The 18,466-nt window shown below is 45.7% G+C and overlaps 1 protein-coding gene across 3 annotated transcripts in view; it reads left to right on the plus strand.

Moving 5' to 3' along the window:
• Positions 1-18,466, plus strand: part of VPS8 (VPS8 subunit of CORVET complex) — a 2,529,257-nt gene that overhangs the window by 1,758,678 nt on the left and 752,113 nt on the right. For all 3 annotated transcript variants that reach the window (XM_069615741.1, XM_069615740.1, XM_069615739.1), the window contains exon 34: positions 15,938-15,984. In XM_069615741.1, the coding sequence (XP_069471842.1) occupies positions 15,938-15,984 (47 nt within the window). The remainder of the gene's footprint in view (positions 1-15,937; positions 15,985-18,466) is intronic.

Below are 18,466 nucleotides of genomic sequence, written 5' to 3' on the forward strand. Positions count from 1 at the left end.
TGTCACAGGACAGCCTGGCTTTCATACAAGAGGCAAGAATCGACTCCACCATGAGTCAATTCAGGAGCAAGTGGACGAGGTACTGTCACTGAGCCAAGACAAACAAGACTGATCCGCTGAAATGCTCACTGGATGATGTGTTATCCTTCTCTCCGCATCTGGCTCACTCAGGTGTACAGGTAGACACCTGCCATGTGTGTCTGGCGGCCATTGGGACCTACAAGAACTCCGGAGAAGACCTCTTCTCCTCCTCCAATCCTCCAATCCAGTGGTAAAAAGGCACTTGGTGGGACTGACCAGATTATATTCTGTCAAACATCCACATCCGGTCTGGGACCTAAAAGTTGTGCTTTGCACCCTGGCACACAAACCCTTCAAACCCATGGCGGCAGCAAACATCAGGCTGGTTATTATTAAGACTACTCTACTGGTTGGCCTTACATCAGCATGCCGGATCTGCGAAATTCAGGCCCTGGTGGCTTCAGAGCCCTATACCACTTTTCACTGGGACAAGGTGGTGCTTAGGACGCTTCCTGCCTTTCTCCCTAGGGTCATTTCCACCTTTCATCTTAATGAGGATATTTTTCTCCCAACATTCTTTGCGGATCCAAAGAATGAGGCTCAGAAGGTATTGCACTGTCTGGATGTCGGGCGTGCTGCAAGATTTTATATGAACAGGACAAAGAGCTTCCGTAATTGGCATAGCAAGGTGGATGGTGATGGCCATCAAGGAGGCGTATGAGGGGCAGCCACAGGGCTTTGCCAGGAAACATGCACACCCACGCCATCAGACCCAAGGCAACGATCTGTGGCTTTCCAAAGACACGTCCCATGGCAGAGCATCAGCAAGGCAGCTACTTGGGCTTCCCCATCAGCCTTTTGTAAGAGCTACTGCTTGGATGCCAGCAGCAGGTCGGGCACAGCATTTGGCCAGGCAGTGTTGAAGAACTTGTTTTCTTCTTTTTTGTTTCTTTTTTTATTGTTATTTTTAGTTTACAATAAACTTTTTAAACATTTTACATCATGTTTTATTTACTCAAAACATTGTCCATTAACTCATCTTCATTTCCTATTCTATTCCGATTTCCATACGCTCCTGGGAGCCTTCTTGTTGGACCTCTTGCACTTTGTCTTTCATCAGTTTCTCTAATAAATGTATTGCCGCTGCAGTTAAACGCAGATTTTGGCCTTGAATAAGGTACTCCCACCAGTTGTCCATGTCAAATGATTTATATGCCTCTGCATATGTATTCAGACATTGCCTCCTTTCACTATCGACTCCGTTACACTCCAAGATAAAATGACGTGTGGCTTCTAGTTCGTTCTACTTGTTGCAGAATCGACATCTGCCGTTGTAAATACCACGTTTACCAGTTCTATGTTTGTAGGCATTCGTTGGAAAAACTTAATTGCATCAGTTTTTCTCTGTGATGTTTTGTAAAGTATCTTCGAGGGGATTGGGTCCTCCGACGTATTCCATATCTATGACAGGTAATGTCCACAGCTGTGCTGCTTCGGAAAATCTTCGGCGTCTGCATCCTGCGTCGATGACGTCGATGAGCCGTCCCCGAGGACCTCCTCTGACTGCCAACGTCACCCGATGTGATAAGTAGGACGCACGACGCCCATAGCCTCAGTTCCATTTTTTCCGCAAACGTCTTTGCTTCGTGAATCTCGGTACGCCTCGACTCTTTGGAGTTTAGTGTTTTCAATTCTCGTTTTTTTATGAACACCTGTTCGTGGCGATGTCTACTTCGTCTTCAACCCCGCGTCCGGGCTTCAAGAAATGCGGGGACTGTGGGTCCAAGATGTCGGTCACGGACTCGCACGACGCCTGCCTCTGGTGCCTCGGGGAGGCCCACGATACGGACGACTGTGTCAACTGCCAGTCGCTCATGGCAACGGCCTTGCGGGAACGCAAGAAGAAGCTGTCGGTAGGTCGGGTGTCTAAGCCCCGGAAGTCGAGGTCTGCGGGGCTTTCAACGGATGACTCGAGGGGCGACTCTCCGCATCATCGTCGGAAGTCTAGTGGGTCTCCTTCCAGGAGTCAGTCTCGCCACTCCTGCCTCTTCGAGGCATTCCCGGAAGCGCTGGCATCGGTCGCCTTCCCCGTCCTCTTCCGAGGACTCCGCCCGTCGGCGGGTCACTTATCCTTCCATGCAAGCGACACCGGAGGAATGGGCTTCCTTCAGGAAGCAGATGCTAGCGATCCTTGAATCGCAAGGCACCGGTCCGTCCGCGCCTCCGAGTGGGGTCGGTCGGCACCGGTCGAGAGACACCGCTTGTACGCCTTCGGGCTCGGGTGGTCGGCACGGCTCGCGGGAGAGGTCCCGTTCGGACAAGGGTAGCCGTTCTCGCCATGCCCGTTCCAGGTCCCGGTCCTCGATGCGCTCGAGACCGCCAAAGAAGACGTCGACGCCTGTGGCTCCGAGGTCATCGACGATTTCTCTCGAGGTACCACCTCCGAGGGGGTCGTCGACGCCGTCGGCGCCTAGGTCATCGAGAGACACACTCGGAGTTCCGGCTTCGAGTACTGTGTCGACACTGTCGATGCTGGCGGCGCTGCAGCTGACGTCGACGCCGATTCGCTCAACGTCGACGCCTTTTCTGTCGACGCCGGCGCCGACTCGTTCAGCGCCCTCGACGCCTTTCGAGGCGGTGGTGTCGGAGGGGCCCTGTGGCACGACGTTAGCCCCTAGGAAGGCTCTGGCTAAGGTCAGGCACTGCTTTGGCCCCCAGAGGTCTTCCTCTCCCCGTCTGGTGTACATTTCAGAGGGTGATGAAGGCTCTGATGACGGCTTGGTTCCGGTTACGGTTCCAGATGAGCTTATATCGGGCCATAGCCAGTTTGACGACCTGAGGCAGTCACTGCATGATCCCAGTGGACTGGACACCTCTCCAGAGGTGGAGTTTTGTAGTCCAGAGCCTGGCACTCATGCCGATTCTTCATATCGGTGCCTTATGTCTCGGGTCACCGAGTACTTGGGTTGGTCAGCTCCCCCAGGGGAGTTCGTTCAGGATGATCTCACAGACATCCTTGATCTTGGTCCCCCCACTGACCCGTTTTTGCCATTTCATATGGCTCTGCAGAGAAGGGTGGCGGCGGCTTGGACTGCTCCGGAGAGTCTCCCGGCAGTGGGCAAGTCTTTGTCGCGAAAATACCGTCCAGCCAGTAGCGACCCCTGCTACTTGTCCAGGCACCCCACTCCGGAGAGTTTGGTGGTGCAGGCGGCTACGGCCCCCGCAAAGCAGGCGTCGTATCCTACCATCCCTCCGGATAGGGACGACAAACGTTTTGACGGCTGGACGAGGAAAGTGTTTTCTTCAGGGGGTAGGGCGCTTCAGGCGGCCAACTCCATATGTGCATTGTCTCGTTTCACACACACTCTGTGGAACTGTGTTGCTTTAGCGGGTGAACGTATTCCCGAAGAGGACGAACAGGATGGTTTCCTTGCTATTGTTCAGGATGGCAAGGATGCCATGTGTGAGGCCTTTCAGTCGGGTTTGGACATGGCAGATTGTGTCAGCCGGTCCATGGCGACGAGCACCGTAATACGCAGGTTTGCGTGGTTGAGGAAGTCTGGGTTCGCTCCCGATGTGCAGTCCCGGCTCCTCAACATGCCCTTTGACAGTGAAAACCTTTTTGGCAGCAAGGCTGACGAGAGCCTTGAGAGGTTGCAGACCTCCAAAGCTGCAGCAAAGTCGTTGGGCGCTGCAGTTGCCCAACCTCCGCCTTTTCGTCCTAGGGGACAACAATGGAGGGGAGGTTCCTTTCGCTATTACTCGTCATTCAGTAAAGCGAGAGGATCTAGCAGTCAAAGAGGCCACCGTAAGAGTGCCAGAGGTGGAAACAAGGGTACTCGAGGAGCCAAGGCCGCTCCGGCAGTTGCCTCTTTGCCCTCAGGCAACGCCGCAGCCGCTACCAATCAGTCATGAGGCCAGGTCCCATGGTTCGCCAGTTGGGGGAAGGCTGGTGCAGCATCTTGTAGAGTGGCAAGCTATTACTTCAGATGTGTGGGTTCTGGAGATCATAACCCACGGCTACTGTCTTCCTTTTCGGCAGAGGCCTCATGACAATCCACCTGGGAACCTCTCTTTGAAGAGTCTGGATCCGCTCCTTGCGCAGGAAATTCAAGCCCTGCTGGAGAAAGGCGCCGAAGAACTGGTGCCTGTAGCGGAGAGGAACAAGGGATGTATTCCCCTTATTTTTTTATTTCGAAGAAAGACGGGGGATTGAGACCCATCATGGACTTGCGCGGTTTGAACAAACTCCTCAGGAAGGACAAGTTCAAGATGGTTACTCTCTCTCAAGTCCTCCAGGCCCTTCAACTTCAGGACTGGTTGGTGTCTCTCGACCTCGAGGATGCTTACTTCCATGTGCCGATCCATCCCAAGCACAAGAAGTACCTGAGGTTCGCGGTTGGCGACTCGCACTTTCAGTTTCGGGTCCTACCGTTCGGATTGACCTCCGCCCTGAGGGTTTTCACCAAGCTCATGGTGGTGGTGGCAGCGCATCTCAGGAAAGGGGGGATTCACGTCTACCCCTACCTGAACGATTGGTTCATCAGGGGGAGCTCTCCCGAGCAAGTCCTGGATCATCTGTCCATCACCTGCCACTCCCTTCACAAGCTGGGCTTCTCCCTCAATTTAAAGAAGTGCCATTTGACACCAACGCAGTGGCTCCAGTACATCGGAGCAGTGCTCGACACATCCCTGGGGCAGTATTTTCCTCCCCAGGTGAGGGCTCTTCACATTCAGCAGATGGTGCACAAGTTTCAACCTGCCCAGACTCTCCCAGCGTCCGAGTTCTTGAGACTGTTCGGCCTCATGGCATCCTGCATTCTTCTGGTGCCAGAGGCTCGTCTGCGGATGAGATCTTTGCAATGGGCACTCAAGCTCCAGTGGCCCAGGACCTTCTGTGGTGGGCCGTCGAAGGCAATCTGATGAAGGGGGCCCCATTTTGGTTTCCCTGGCCGGAGGTGACGATCGTGACGGACGCATCCCTCACAGGATGGGGAGCTCATGCCAACGAGTTGACAGTCAGCGGTCGTTGGTCTCCGGCGGAGTCCAGACTCCATATCAATCTGTTGGAGCTGAGGGCCGTCAGGCTAGCCATGAAGGCTTTTCTGCCGACTGTGCGAGGAAAGAGTGTCCCGATTCTAACGGACATCACGGTGGCCATGCACTACCTCAACAAAAAGGGGGGGGTGCAGGGTCACTTCATCTGTGCAGTGAGGCGATGCAGCTCGAGTTCTGGGCCATCCAGCAGGAAGTTTCGATCTCGGCTGTTCATCTGGCCGGAGACGACAACGAGACGGTGGACGCTCTGAGCAGGATGAGCACGGTCTCTCACGATTGGGAGCTGGCTCAGGAGATTCTCCTGGAGATCTTCGCCCTTTGGGGGACCCCTCAAGTAGATCTCTTCGCCTCCAGTGTGAACCAGAAGTGCAAAAGGTTTTGCTTGCGGGAATTTCCTCCAAAAGGAGCCCTAGGAGACGCGTTTGTGGTGGAGTGGTCATTCCCACTGCTGTACGCGTTTTCTCCAGTCCCCGTCATCCCGCAAGTACTGCGGAGGTTATGGAAGTTCGGTTCCCGGATGATCCTCATTGCTCCGGCGTGGGCCCGGAGGACGTGGTACCCGGACCTTCTCAACTTGTCCATCTGCCCTCCACGTCGTCTTCCCTACCAAGACGATCTGCTCTCACAGGAGGGGGGTCAGGTTCTTCATCCAGAGGTCAGATCCCTCAACCTTCACGCTTGGCTTCTGAAAGGTTGAGGTATAAGGATTGGGACCTCCCTGAAGACGTGATGGAGGTGTTGCTCTCGGCCAGGCGGACAGCAACACAGTCTCTGTACCGTTGCTGTTGGAGAAAGTTCTGCGACTGGGGCAGAGTTAAGAATGTGGATCCTTTTGAATGTGACATTCCCATGGTTCTGTCTTTTTTGCTTTCTTTGGCCCACAAGGGCTTGCAAGTGGGAACCATTAAAGGTTACCTGGCGGCGCTGTCCATATTTAAGCGCTCGTCTGAAGAGTGTTCCTATTTTAAGATTCCTTTTTTTTCGCAGTTTTTGAAAGGGCTCACTAATGTGTTCTCTTCGTCACCTTTTCTGGTGCCCGGTTGGGATTTAAACCTTGTTCTTAAGTTTCTTATGGGTGCTCCGTTTGAGCCTTTACATTCTTGCCCTTTGAGACTGCTAACTCTTAAAACTGTGTTTTTGGTTGCGGTTACTTCCGCTCGCAGAGTGAGTGAGTTACAGGCACTTTCAGTTAAGCCACCCTTCACTGTGTTTCATAAGGACAGGGTTGTCCTTAGAGTTCGTCCTCCTTTTCTTCCGAAGGTGGTTTCGGAATTTCATTTGAGCTAGAAGGTTGTTCTTCTGGCGTTCTATCCTCCTCCACATCCTGGTAAGGAAGAGGAGAGGCTCCATAGGCTTGATCCTAGGAGATCGTTGAGCTTTTATATTTCGCGCATGTCCCGTGTCAGAGTGGACGATCAACTTTTCATTGGTTACGCTGGAAAGCGTTTGGGACAAGCTGTAGCGAAACCGACATTGTCTCGTTGGATTATTTTAGCTATCTCCGAGTATTACCGCTTGGCGGGTAAGGACCCTCCGACTGGCTTGCGGGCCCATTATACGAGGGGAGTGGCTGCATCTACTGCCCTGCAGAGGGGTGTTCCTATTTGTCACATCTGTGATGCAGCCACCTGGGCTTCAGTACATACATTTGTACGTCACTACTCCCTCGATTCCATCAGAGGGAAGGATCTGGCCTTTGGCAAGGCAGTCCTATATTCCGCAATTTGATTGGGCATGCTAAATTTGTGTTCTAAATTCTTTTCCCACCTCCTTGCTTGGTACTGCTTTGGGAGTCTGTCATAGATATGGAATACGTCGGAGGACCCAATCCCCTCGAAGAACAAGTTACTTTCTTACCTGGTAACGTTCTTTCGATGGGATGGTCCGACAACGTATTCCATATAGCTCCCTCCCTACCTTCCCCGCTGAAGAATTTCTTTTGCGATTGCAGCTTGCGTTCCGCACGGCCGTGTGTGTCTGACTGGCAGAATACTGGTGGCACACGTTCTGGGAAAAAACTATAACTGAGGCTATGGGCGTCGTGCTTCCTACTTATCACATCGGGTGACGTCGGCCGTCGGAGGAGGTCCTCGGGGACGGAGCATCGACGTCATCGAGCAGGACGCAGACGCAGAAGATTTTCCAAAGCAGCACAGCTGTGGACATTACCTGTCATAGATATGGAATACGTTGTCGGACCATCCCATCGAAAGAACGTTACCAGGTAAGAAAGTAACTTGTTCTTCTTAAGTATAGTGGTACTGTACCACACTTACAATGTTCTGCTGCTTCATCCTTTTGTGATTTGAAGGTCAAACAAGCCTCTCGTGTTTTTATCCAATCTTGAGTTTTGTCTCTATTTTTCGTTTTCTCTGGGTTTATTACTAGTTCTTCCGAGGACCCTATTTTGATTAACTCTTCAATCCACCTTTGTTTCCATGTTGTTAGTAAGTCCGCACTTTTCCCAGATTCTTTTTTAGTTAGAGTTTGATATCCTATTGCGAGTCGTGGGAGAATTATTTTCCTTAATAAGGCCATAGATTTCCATCTTGGTATTCCTTGGTAGATTTAAAATCTGTTTCCAAAATTGGCACTCTAAGTTCCCCCCGTGTTTCCAGGATAGATTCAAGGCTGCCTCACTTCCATAGGTTAGAGCTGGAATTACTTTTTGGACATAGAATACTCTTACTGGCAATATGGAGAACTTTCCATATCGCCCATTCAGAATCGCCCCTTGTGTATTTATTCTTCTTACTTTCCTTCTTGCTCCCAGCTTTTTTCTGCAATTGATTGATTAAATCGAATCCCCAGATATGTAATTTCATTCACTTTTTCAACGCTTTCATCGCCAATCTTCCATTTGAAAAGTTTATCTTTTCGCTTGTTCGAATGACCTATGGTGATTGTCGGATTTCTTCATATTCATTTCCAGCTCATTAGTCTTCATATAGCTCTGTAGGTCAATCAGCAGATGTTGTAGCCCAATTTGGGTTCGATCCATCAAGACGATAAAGTCAGCATAGCATATCATTGGAACTTCAGTGTTATTCAGCTTTGGTGGAAATCTTTTTGTGTTATGTAGACAGTCTAATAGATTGGCAATATACGGTTTAAACAAGAGTGAAAGTATAAATAGATTCAGATCCATGCCTGTGTGTTTAGTAAAGCCTGTATGCCGTGAGTCTGTTATTTTGCTGTGCCCAATCGTTAAACTTTTTTTGCAAGTCATTTGCAAACTGCTTGCCGATATTATCCAGCAAGGCTATCGGCCTATAATTTCCAGGATCCGTTCTATTGCCCTATATGAAAATTGGTACCGTAATGTTTTTTGTCCAACTTTCCGGAATTCTCCTTAGCTTTTTTATACTGTGATTTATTCTCTTTATTAGACTACTCCAGAGTATTGGATCGTTTTTAAGATCAATGTTTGTTTTCCCATCCGACCCGGCTGCAGTTGACGAGGAGAGTTTTATTATTCTTAATTTGATTACTTCTTCATCTGTTAGAATGTTCCATTCAGTATTATATTGCAGGAGTTCTTCATGAATAGTCGAGTCTTTGCTTCCAAAAACCTGAGCATAGTGGTCTAACCAACCTTCTTCAGAGACCCCACAAGTCAACCTGGTTTGTTGATTTAAGTTGCTTAATAACAATCGCCCAAAAGTCTTTGGAGTTGGATTTCATTAGCACCTGTAACATTAATTCCCCTTGCTCTTGGTCTCTCAAACTCTTAAATCCTAGCAGCCAATTCCTGTATGCTTGTTTTTCCTTTTTGATAAGTTGTTTTTGTTGATCTTGATGTTTGGAACGTTTTATTCTTTTTACTTGCTGTCTTTATACATTCAAAATCCTTTAAGAGAGCCGTGTACGCGATATTATGATCGTCGTTGATGTCTTGTGAGTTGATCTTTTCAAGTAGTTCGCAAATTTCCTTTTTTCTCAGTCATAGGCGATTACCTCCTTGATTAACTTCAACTTCATTTTGGGCCACAGATGTGTCTTCGTCATTTAGCTCCTCCGACCATGTAAGTCTCATGATGTTATGATCACTATTTATTTGTTTTCTTATTTCAAATTGCTTCACTTCGTATGGATGACGTCTTAGTATCCACATATAATCAATTGTGGATTTTAAAGTGCCATTTGACCAAGTATGGCTGCTCGGTATATCACGTTCTCTCTGACCGTTTAGCTTGAAGAGATCAAGTTCATCCATGCCTTGTAGCCATCTTGCCATATCTGTATCGCCGTTGGATTTAGCCTCACTATCCGGTCGACCATTTTATCCATACATTTAATATTCAAATCTCCAGCAACTACCACATGTAAAAAGATGTCTTTCCTTAGTTCACTTTTAAGTATTGTTAATAGTTTTGCCATGAGGACACTCTTTTTTTTCTTTGGCGTGATTCCAGTAAATATTAACAATCATTAGTCTGCGGTTTGCTTTATTGTCAGGTGCTATTCATTCTATTATTGCCCATTGACCAAACTTCATCAAATTGCCTTTTTTAAGAATGTTAATATTTGTACTTTTTTTTCACTTACATTAGTAAGCCTCCATAGGCCCTTCCATTTCTCCTTTTTCTTGCTGGATTAAAGAAGACCTCATAGTTTGGACATACCAGGAGTGTTTGGAGCCAGGTCTCTTGTAGGCAAATGAGCCTGGCATTTCTGAGATATTTGTTAATATTATTGAAGAGGTGCTTGAAGCCTCTAGTGTTCCATGACAATATGCAATCTGTGACCGCTTCTTGATTCTTTTTTGGCTAATGTTGCTCAATAACCGCTAATGTTCTTGCAATCCAGGCACAATCTTCTGATTGTGAGTCAATCCGTTTTTGCACTTTGTTCTGCGTGGCACCTTGTAATTTACTCCTATCGTTGTCAACCGTGATTTTGATGTTTTCTTTTTCTTGAAAGTCCCTCTTAGTTGTTGTTTTTTGCACATTACAACTTTAAGTAATTGATCCTCCATGATTTGCTTGCTATATTCTTCAATTTCATATGCAAGTCATAGCAATTTATGGGCAGACCTTACGAGGAGTTCTTTTGTTTTGAAGGAGGTCAGATATAGGACCACTCTGTCAACTCGATCTTCGTCCAGATATTCTACTATTTGTATCTCATCTGACTTGATGTTTTTAAGTGTGTGTACCTCGTGAAGCAAATGGAGGACATTATTTCTATTCAGATTGATCTTATTCTGTTCTTTTAGAATATTTGTTACTTTAATTTTTAGTTCGTCTGCTGACTTCTGTCTTCCATGCTTGTCATCTCTTTTTACATAATCAAAACAGGGCATGGGTAAACCTCTACTTCGCTGACAGAGAGGAAGGAGCAAATATAGTAAGAACACAAGTCCTGTCAGCGGAATAAGAAAGCAAATTATAAGGGGACCAGCAAAGGTCGGGGACCAGGGGGCCCACAATTCGGAATCACAGATCAAAACAAGCAAAACAGACTATTAGAAGATATGAATATTTTATTTTAATTTCATTATTTGTTTAACAAAAAGCAAGAACAGGAACATGTTATAATGTAGGAGGGGCAATAAATTATGAATATCCCCGCCAAACGGCAGAGGTAGAACATAAGGCGGCAGTCCTTCCCAAAACTAGAAATTTAAAGAATTTTTAAAGTGAGAAATTGTATGACCTTTTGTGTTTATGAACTGCAACTTTTTGCAGTTTTACTTTGTAGAGAACTTGCCTTGATGGTCTACATATATTTCCCAAGACTTACCCTTGGGAAGACGGGACCAGCTTTTGGTTGAGACAATGGTAATTTTGCAATTTATTTTGTTAAACCCTGCTATTCTCCCACACACAGGTATAAGGGTCCTCTCTGGACATTTTTACAGGGAGGGGGGCATCCTGTTCGTTATTCACAGATCATTTTTGCTTGTTTATTTAGCTTTTAGACTGTAATGTAATCTTCTATGATTCTGTTTGATTGTGTTCTTCTGTCTTTTGTTTCCTCTTTTTTATGATGTTCTAGGCGAGACTATGGATGCAGCCTGTATAATCTTCATAGCTGATTGTATTATAGTCCTATATATATCATATATATATATATACCAACATTTTAAGTGGCAACTATCCTAGTGGGAGTGCGCCGTCCTGAAGAAGATGGGCATCAATCGTGAAACAGCTTAGATGCTCTGTACCATCTAAACTACCTCTTTTTTTAAACCATGCCAGACGTAGTGTAAAAAACTGGATTATGATAGTTTAGTAGTTGACGTACGGCACCCCTTTTAGTTCTAGAGGAAATTATTGCTGTATTTATTATGCACGTGTGGTACTTTTTAAGTCTGTTACGCATCCGTAGCCTCTGACCACCATCCGGGTGATCCCCTTCATCCAGTTTGCTGCTCAGACAGCTCGGTAGCATTATGTTAGCATCGACTGAATTGACAGTCCTGTTTTTATACAAGCACTTTGTCTGATTATACACTTTATTTCTATAAACAACATGCTTATATTAGTTATGAGCTCATAATAAGGTTTAATATGTATGTTTTAAACAAATAATGAAATTAAAATAAAATATTCATATTTTCTAATAGTCTGTTTTGCTTGTTTTGATCTGTGATTCCGAATTGTGGGCCCCCTGTTCCCTGACCTTTGCTGGTCCCCTTATAATTTGCTTTCTTATTCCGCTGACAAGACTTGTGTTCTTACTATCTCTTTTTGCATATGCCACCTGATCATCTCTACCTACAGGCTTTTTTGGGTTCCAATTCGTTTGCCTGGGCCTCTTCTGCTTCTTCTTTTCCTTTTGCCTTTGTCTAGATGACTCAAATAAAATGTTGTTACATTTCTCTTCCGTCAAGAGAAAAGGTGGATCACCGGAGTCTGGAGTCTTGTCCTGCTCCTCAGTTGAAGAGCCATCCTCTTCTGGTGGCATTTGGCTGGTATTTATTTCTTCATCTGCCTCCTTTTCAGCCATGGGTCATGTCTGGTTATCCTTTCCAGGAGCATCTTCACATTCTTCAATATAAAAAGAGGCATCATCAATTAAGTCATGTGACACGTTTTTCTCTTCTACGGAATATTCTATTTCCTCATCCTCTTCAGTCAAGTTCAATGATATTGCTATTTCTTTTGCATTTTGAATTCTCAGTGTGCCCTCACCTACTTTTTGTGTTCCCATATTGAACTTGACACTTGGCCTTGGTGGCTTTTGGATGTTTCGTAAGAATGCACGCGACCCTGTCGCTTTGTTTCCGGCCTGTTTTCATGTTTTAAGTTTTCATCTCCTTTATTTGCAAACTCGCCATATCCTTATTGCTTTTCTTCTTCATCAAGCCAGTATTGTCACTTGCTTTATTTTATAACTCTGTTGCATCTCTTTTTTTTTTTTAAACTGCATATGTACCATCTCAACCTCCTTTTTGCTTTTCAGAGATAGATGGGTCAGCCCTTTTTCCTTTTTCAGTTGCCATTTTATTCAATTCATGATTACTCGGATGTCGTCACAATTTGGACGTTCTGTGAGATCGTTCTCCCTGATGTTTTTGATACCTCTACAGTCAAACTGCCATCTTTTGCTTTGCAGGACCTCATTTGTGCGCCTGTTGATTCATCATTGAGGTTAGATGGAAACCTTATTTGCTGACTAGCTGGACGAGGAATTGGTTCAGACAGTTTTACATTCATAGTTGAAACCTATATTTTGCCTAAGTCCATATTCAAATCTACTTTTGTCGGCACCTCGCACGTGTTGCAAATCCTGCATTGATGCTCAACTCGCATTTGCTCAATATTCCGTTGGAAGTGTTTCATTTCTTTCTGCAAGTTTCTGCATCCATGTTAAGGAGTCTAGTAGTGCTCTCGAAATTGATGCAGATTCTTCTTGGCTTCCGATCGTAATGTCATTTAGACGTCTTTGCCAAGTTGCAGAAGCTTCAACTTCTCGATTTAGATGCTCTTCAATCTTAGAGGTAAAGGATTCCATATATAAAAGTTTGGACTGTAGTAAATAAAGTAGTGGCATTATCTTTCACATTCTCACGTATGGTTTCATATAGTTTAGGATATGGAGCCAAGGAGATTGCCAGAGCAGCCATCACATTATTATGAATTTGCATTCCTGCCGCTATTGACAGATTGTTTTTGTCTATAGCTGAATTCAAGCTCTCTTCCGTTCTCTTTGTGTTGTTGCCATCGGATCCACGTCGCGGCTCTATGCCATCAATTTCAATTGAATCATTGTTTCCTTGGAGCTTTTGGGCGCCTCTTACGGACTGTTCTTTTGAGCTTTGCTTCGTTTGTTAGGCTCTGGCTAATTCACTTGCCGACGTTTGAATTTGGGCTTCGTGTGTCCCCCTCGGAGACCACTGCGACTTGATCTTATGAGTGAGTGTTGCTTCAGAATGTGGATGCTCTCTATCCCCTCGGCCATATATAATACCTCTAGATGCTCCCATTATTTCCTTATCTAATGGCAAACAGTCTTGTATTCCTCTTATCGTGTCCTTTTCACCATTCAGGGGATTGATTTGCCGTTCCTAATGTCTGTCCAGATCCTCAGAGAGCAATTGCATTTTTTGGGAAAATTGCTGCAAGCCTAACACCTGACTTCTATTTTCTTTTGCTTTATTGTTCATTTTTTTGATAAAAGATTGTCGCCATTCTAGTTCATGTAGTTCATCCGCTATTGATGTTTCATGTAGGCTTAAGTTTCTCTTGGTTGACCTTTTGCCTATCAGCGGGGTTGACATTTGGAATTTGTCTCTTTGTTTGTCCTGTTGTAGGCCCAGTGCCGTGGTGTTTGGATGGCTTACTTTCCTATGCCGATGTGTCAGATGTTGTATAGCATGTTCTTGGGCTAGATACCCCTTTTCCATTATCCAAATGTCCTCATCTTCATACCGGTTACAGGATTCTCTCAGCTCCTCTTGCCTTTGACTCTGTTCCATTATCGCCATATGTGTCAAGTTCTGAGTTTCCTCAAAATGAATGTTAGCCATTTGCCCACATCTAGGCATTGTTATATCCGTTCCATTGGTTCCCATAATGTTGTTTGTTCGATTGCCTAGCCTGTTTAGTATTTGCATCTTTTTTTTGCTGGTCGTTCGCGATTCCATGTTCGTCCGTCTGTGAGTAGACACTCTGGCTTATGTCTATCTCTTCAGTTGCACCAGCCCTTACCAATCCTCCACTCATGATTGAATTGTCAAGCTTTGCAAAGATCTCTGGGGACTCAACTGTTTGTTCCTGTGAGTCTAATGGATTCACCTTCTCTAGAAGGGTTTCATTCCTCAGACTTTGTAGTACTTTCGCAGGACTGATTTAGGTCTTGACTGTAGTTGGGACTTGTAGATGCGTAACACTCCAGACTTCTTATCGAAGGACACCCTAAAGAGTTTGCCACAACTATCAGAGGGTCCGGCAGTGACTTCAAGTTTCCTTCTGAGTCCAGCGAGATAGGAAGTAAAGCAACGGGGAGGGCATAACTAAGTTGTTTCACAGTGCTCGCCATGCTCAGGTTTGCCACTTGGGAAGCCTTGCTCCTGTCCTGCAACAGCCCATCATCCGCTGCTGAGCCAATCTCAACTCTGCATCCGTAACATCCAAACTCGTTTGACTTTTCGTCAAACGCAGTGTTTTCTCTATGCTAATGTAGTTTGGATCAGGCGTAACTACGATCCCATCTATCACTCGACACTCATTTGCTTTTGCAGAGGGAGCATTAGTTGCAGATGCAATTACTGGGCGCCATCTTGCGCCTCTAAGTTTCTCTAAGTTTCTCCCGTGGCATAGACTGTAGCGTTGGAAGCAGAGAATTCTTCTTTCCACCGCCACACGGGCTCCCCAGTTTTTGTTGAGCACGAGTGTTTGGTTTCCGTGCTCCCTCTCCGTCGTTTTCAGTAAGCAGCATCTTTACAATCAGCTACGTCTCCGTCTGTTTTCACGTGTAGTTGTTAGGTTAGGATGTTGAGTGACGTTGCGGAGCATTAGTGAGGCGCCTTCTGCCTTCCTCGCCTCACTAAGACTCACAAATACTCTGCTAGACTCCGCGTGAGCCTAGGGTCTTTATGGTGAAAGTCTGCCTTTGGTTATGGAAATGGAAAAAATCTTCACTCGAACAGGAGAGAGTGTAGAATAGCAGGTCCGCAATCCGTAGAATCTGCTAGACTCTGCCTTGTTTTCTTAGAGGGTCAACTCTCCTTCCCAAGGATGCATTCAGTTGTAATCGCCCATACAGTATGGAGGAAAAGGGACAGGACATAGGAGTAATTATAAGTTACTCACTGTGTTGACTAACGTACTCCTAGTCCATAGTCCCCTTTCCTCCATATGCCCACCGTTCTCCCCGTAATAAACCTGTGTCATTAGGCAATTGTAATATTGTCGACGCAAAGGGGTGAGAGGAGTGGCGCCGCTGGGCGGAGTCAGGAGAGCGCATGCTCCCAGGGCTGCGCGCCTCTAAATTTAAAGGGGAAGACAATTTTTTTCTGTTGAAAAGGTTCTGTTTCCCCTCCCTATAGAGGGACACCCATACAGTATGGAGGAAAGGGGACTATGGACTAGGAGTACGTTAGTCATTACGGTGAGTAACTTAGAATTTATCTTTAATAATTTTCTTTCTCTTGTTTTTTTCTCTCACTTTTCTTGTGTCCAAGAGTAAGCCACAAAGTTTGCTTTAACGTTTGCAAACTAGGAGCACTGTGTCCCTTTGTGAGCTGTGTTTAGGGGAAAAGAGACAACTTAGTTTGAATGTCAATTACACATTTATTTTATGATATATATCAAAGCAGCAGCTTTAATGTGTGTTTTAACACCTTTTAAAATGTTGCGTAGAAGGTTAATAAACTTTCAAATGAGCCTTGTTTTTTGTATCCTTTTAGGACCTGTTCCTGCTTTTCCGATTCTTGAGGAGTCTACTTGACCCTAGGTATGTTTGTGTGGGTAGTGCAACTGTTAAATTGCCTAAATTGAACATTGCATGGTAGTTTTCCTTTTTTAAAGCTTTATTCTGTTTAAATGATCAAGATGTAAAACAGTGTCAGCTTAACTATTGGCTGATGGATACATGCTGCAAAAAGCAATATAAAATACAGAATACATCAGGTAATGTGGATAAAAAAAGTAAGCAAAATGTTCATAACAGATCCCATTATAAAAGGGAAGATCTGTGAGAGGTCCCAAGCCACGTGGCAACAAAGAAAATGGTAAGATTTCTTCTGTAGTATAAACAGTAAATATCACTATATCTTTCCATTTCCAACTAACAAAAATGAAACTACATCCTTTGTACTACATAATTTAGAGAACAGTACTATATTTTATAAATGAGAAATTAAGGAGGCACAGGAATCCCCTCCATAATGGCTAAAAGACCCTCTTCTCTGGTATCCCAAAGCACCACCAAAAATTGTTTCATCGTAGGATGAATACCCATTATGTCTTTATTTTTAGTCAAGATATTTTTCCAATAATCTTGCTCTAGCAGGCAACTCCACCACTTATGTCCCAATGGGCCTGTTCCACTGAATCCTCTCAAGGACACTAAGGCAGGATTTATTTTGTGCCACATCCCCATGGAGTCCTGTACCATAGAGCATATTCTATTTGAGCATTCTTTGATCGTTATGCATCTCGATCAAGAGTCTCAATTCCTGCTCCCATTTTGTCATGTATGGTTGCACCTCATTCACATCCATAAAATAAGACAATTTCTAATACTGGGAATGTCACTTTTTCCCAGTACCCTGTGCAGCTAATATCTCCAACCCCCCCGACCCCATGGGATTCCTAGTAACCACTGTTATCGCCTCCTTGTGAGTGATCCAATGACTTAGCTGATTTTAATGAAAGTGCTGTGTTTCTGCTAAAGAAAATGTTTTTTACATTCTTCAAATGTGAGAGGAACTCCCCCTTTGTCAAAAAGTAGCACAGAGTTGAGGGAGAGTAGTAGTGGGAGGAGGAGGGAGAGTAAGTAGTGGGAGGAGTAAAGTACTAGTGTTGGAGGAGGAGAGGGGTAGTAGAGTGAGAGAGGGGGAGTAGTAGGGTGGTTGAAGGGACTAGAAGTGTGTGTTCTTTGTGCGAGACCAGCAGAAGGATGGAGGAGTGGCAGATTGTTGAGATTTGTGGAGCAGGTGAGGTATTGGCTTAGGAGTGGAAGTGGTTCTTCAGTGCGAGTGTGCATGTTCGTGAGACAAGTGAGTAGAGAAGTTAATGTAAGGAATGATTGTGAGTTGAACGACACAGGGTAAAAGGACAGTGGGGTTCACTATGAGTTGGGCAGTAATACGGCAGTCATTCCACCTCGGCCAAATAACCGTTACCGCAGTGGTGTCCGGCAGAATTACCGCTGCATTACAAGTTGGCGGGAGCACACACACACACCATTGGTAGTAACGGTAAGTCTGTCTGGGGGAATTCCAATGAAAATGTGTCCCTGATGGTAATTTGCCCAGAATCAGCAGAATTACCATTAACGCTGTACAATCAGCGTTATTTGGCGGAATTGGCATCATCGCTGGAACGGGAAGCATGGCGATGGTCATCTAAAAAATCAAAATACACTATGGATCCCCCACTTCCGGTGGCATCAAGACCCAGAAAGGACTGGAATCATGTCCCAAAAGAAAGGTAAAGGGACGGTGCCCAGTCGACGCCTGAGGAAGGAGAAGGGAGAAGTTCAGCGAGTCCTCACTGATGAGGGGGTGGCCCATGCCGACGAGTTATATGGCTCTCGGCATTGAAGAGGAGTAGACCCTCTGCTCCCTCTGTTGATGGACAGGTGAACATGTCATGCAGGGCACAGGCAGTGTCCATTGAGGCAGCCATATTGCTCTTATTTCAGGCAGGTGCGTTAGGGAATGCATGCCATGTAGGTTACAGATGGCGACAATAGGTGAAAGGAGTACACATTTATTTAAGAGATATGGAAAATATTGCACTGCATACATTCGTTTAGAAAAACACAAACATAAAGTGATGTATGCATCGCTGTCACACTCACCTGTGTCTTTGCAGGAGCGGTGGGCGAGTCTCCCTTGACCCCAAGTCTTCACTTCCCCTGTTTCACCCGGAGGAATACCTGTCAAATACAAGGTGTACACTCAGACCTGAATTCACCGATTCCCCTGGGCCCTTCCCTTCTCTTTACTGTGTGCTGTGATGTCCCCATATGGGCTTACCTTGATCTTTAGTAGGGTGTGCACTCCATCCTGCATTTGCAGGGGCGCGATTCACTCATGTGATTGGTGCCAATGTCTGTAGGCTGAGTTCAGATGCCAAATGCTGTTTTATGCCTTCACAGCGAGGCTGAGAGTTCAAGGCGTCAGTTTCTTCACTGGCTAGAAAGTCCTTCCCTTAAGTGAACGTTGCGCGGGGAATGTTGAGTGTCCAAAATTGTCCGTATTGTCTTT

The sequence above is a fragment of the Ambystoma mexicanum genome, chromosome 9 (assembly GCF_040938575.1).
Source record: "Ambystoma mexicanum isolate Mex_15411 chromosome 9, UKY_AmexF1_1, whole genome shotgun sequence".
Taxonomy (NCBI): Eukaryota; Metazoa; Chordata; class Amphibia; order Caudata; family Ambystomatidae; genus Ambystoma; species Ambystoma mexicanum.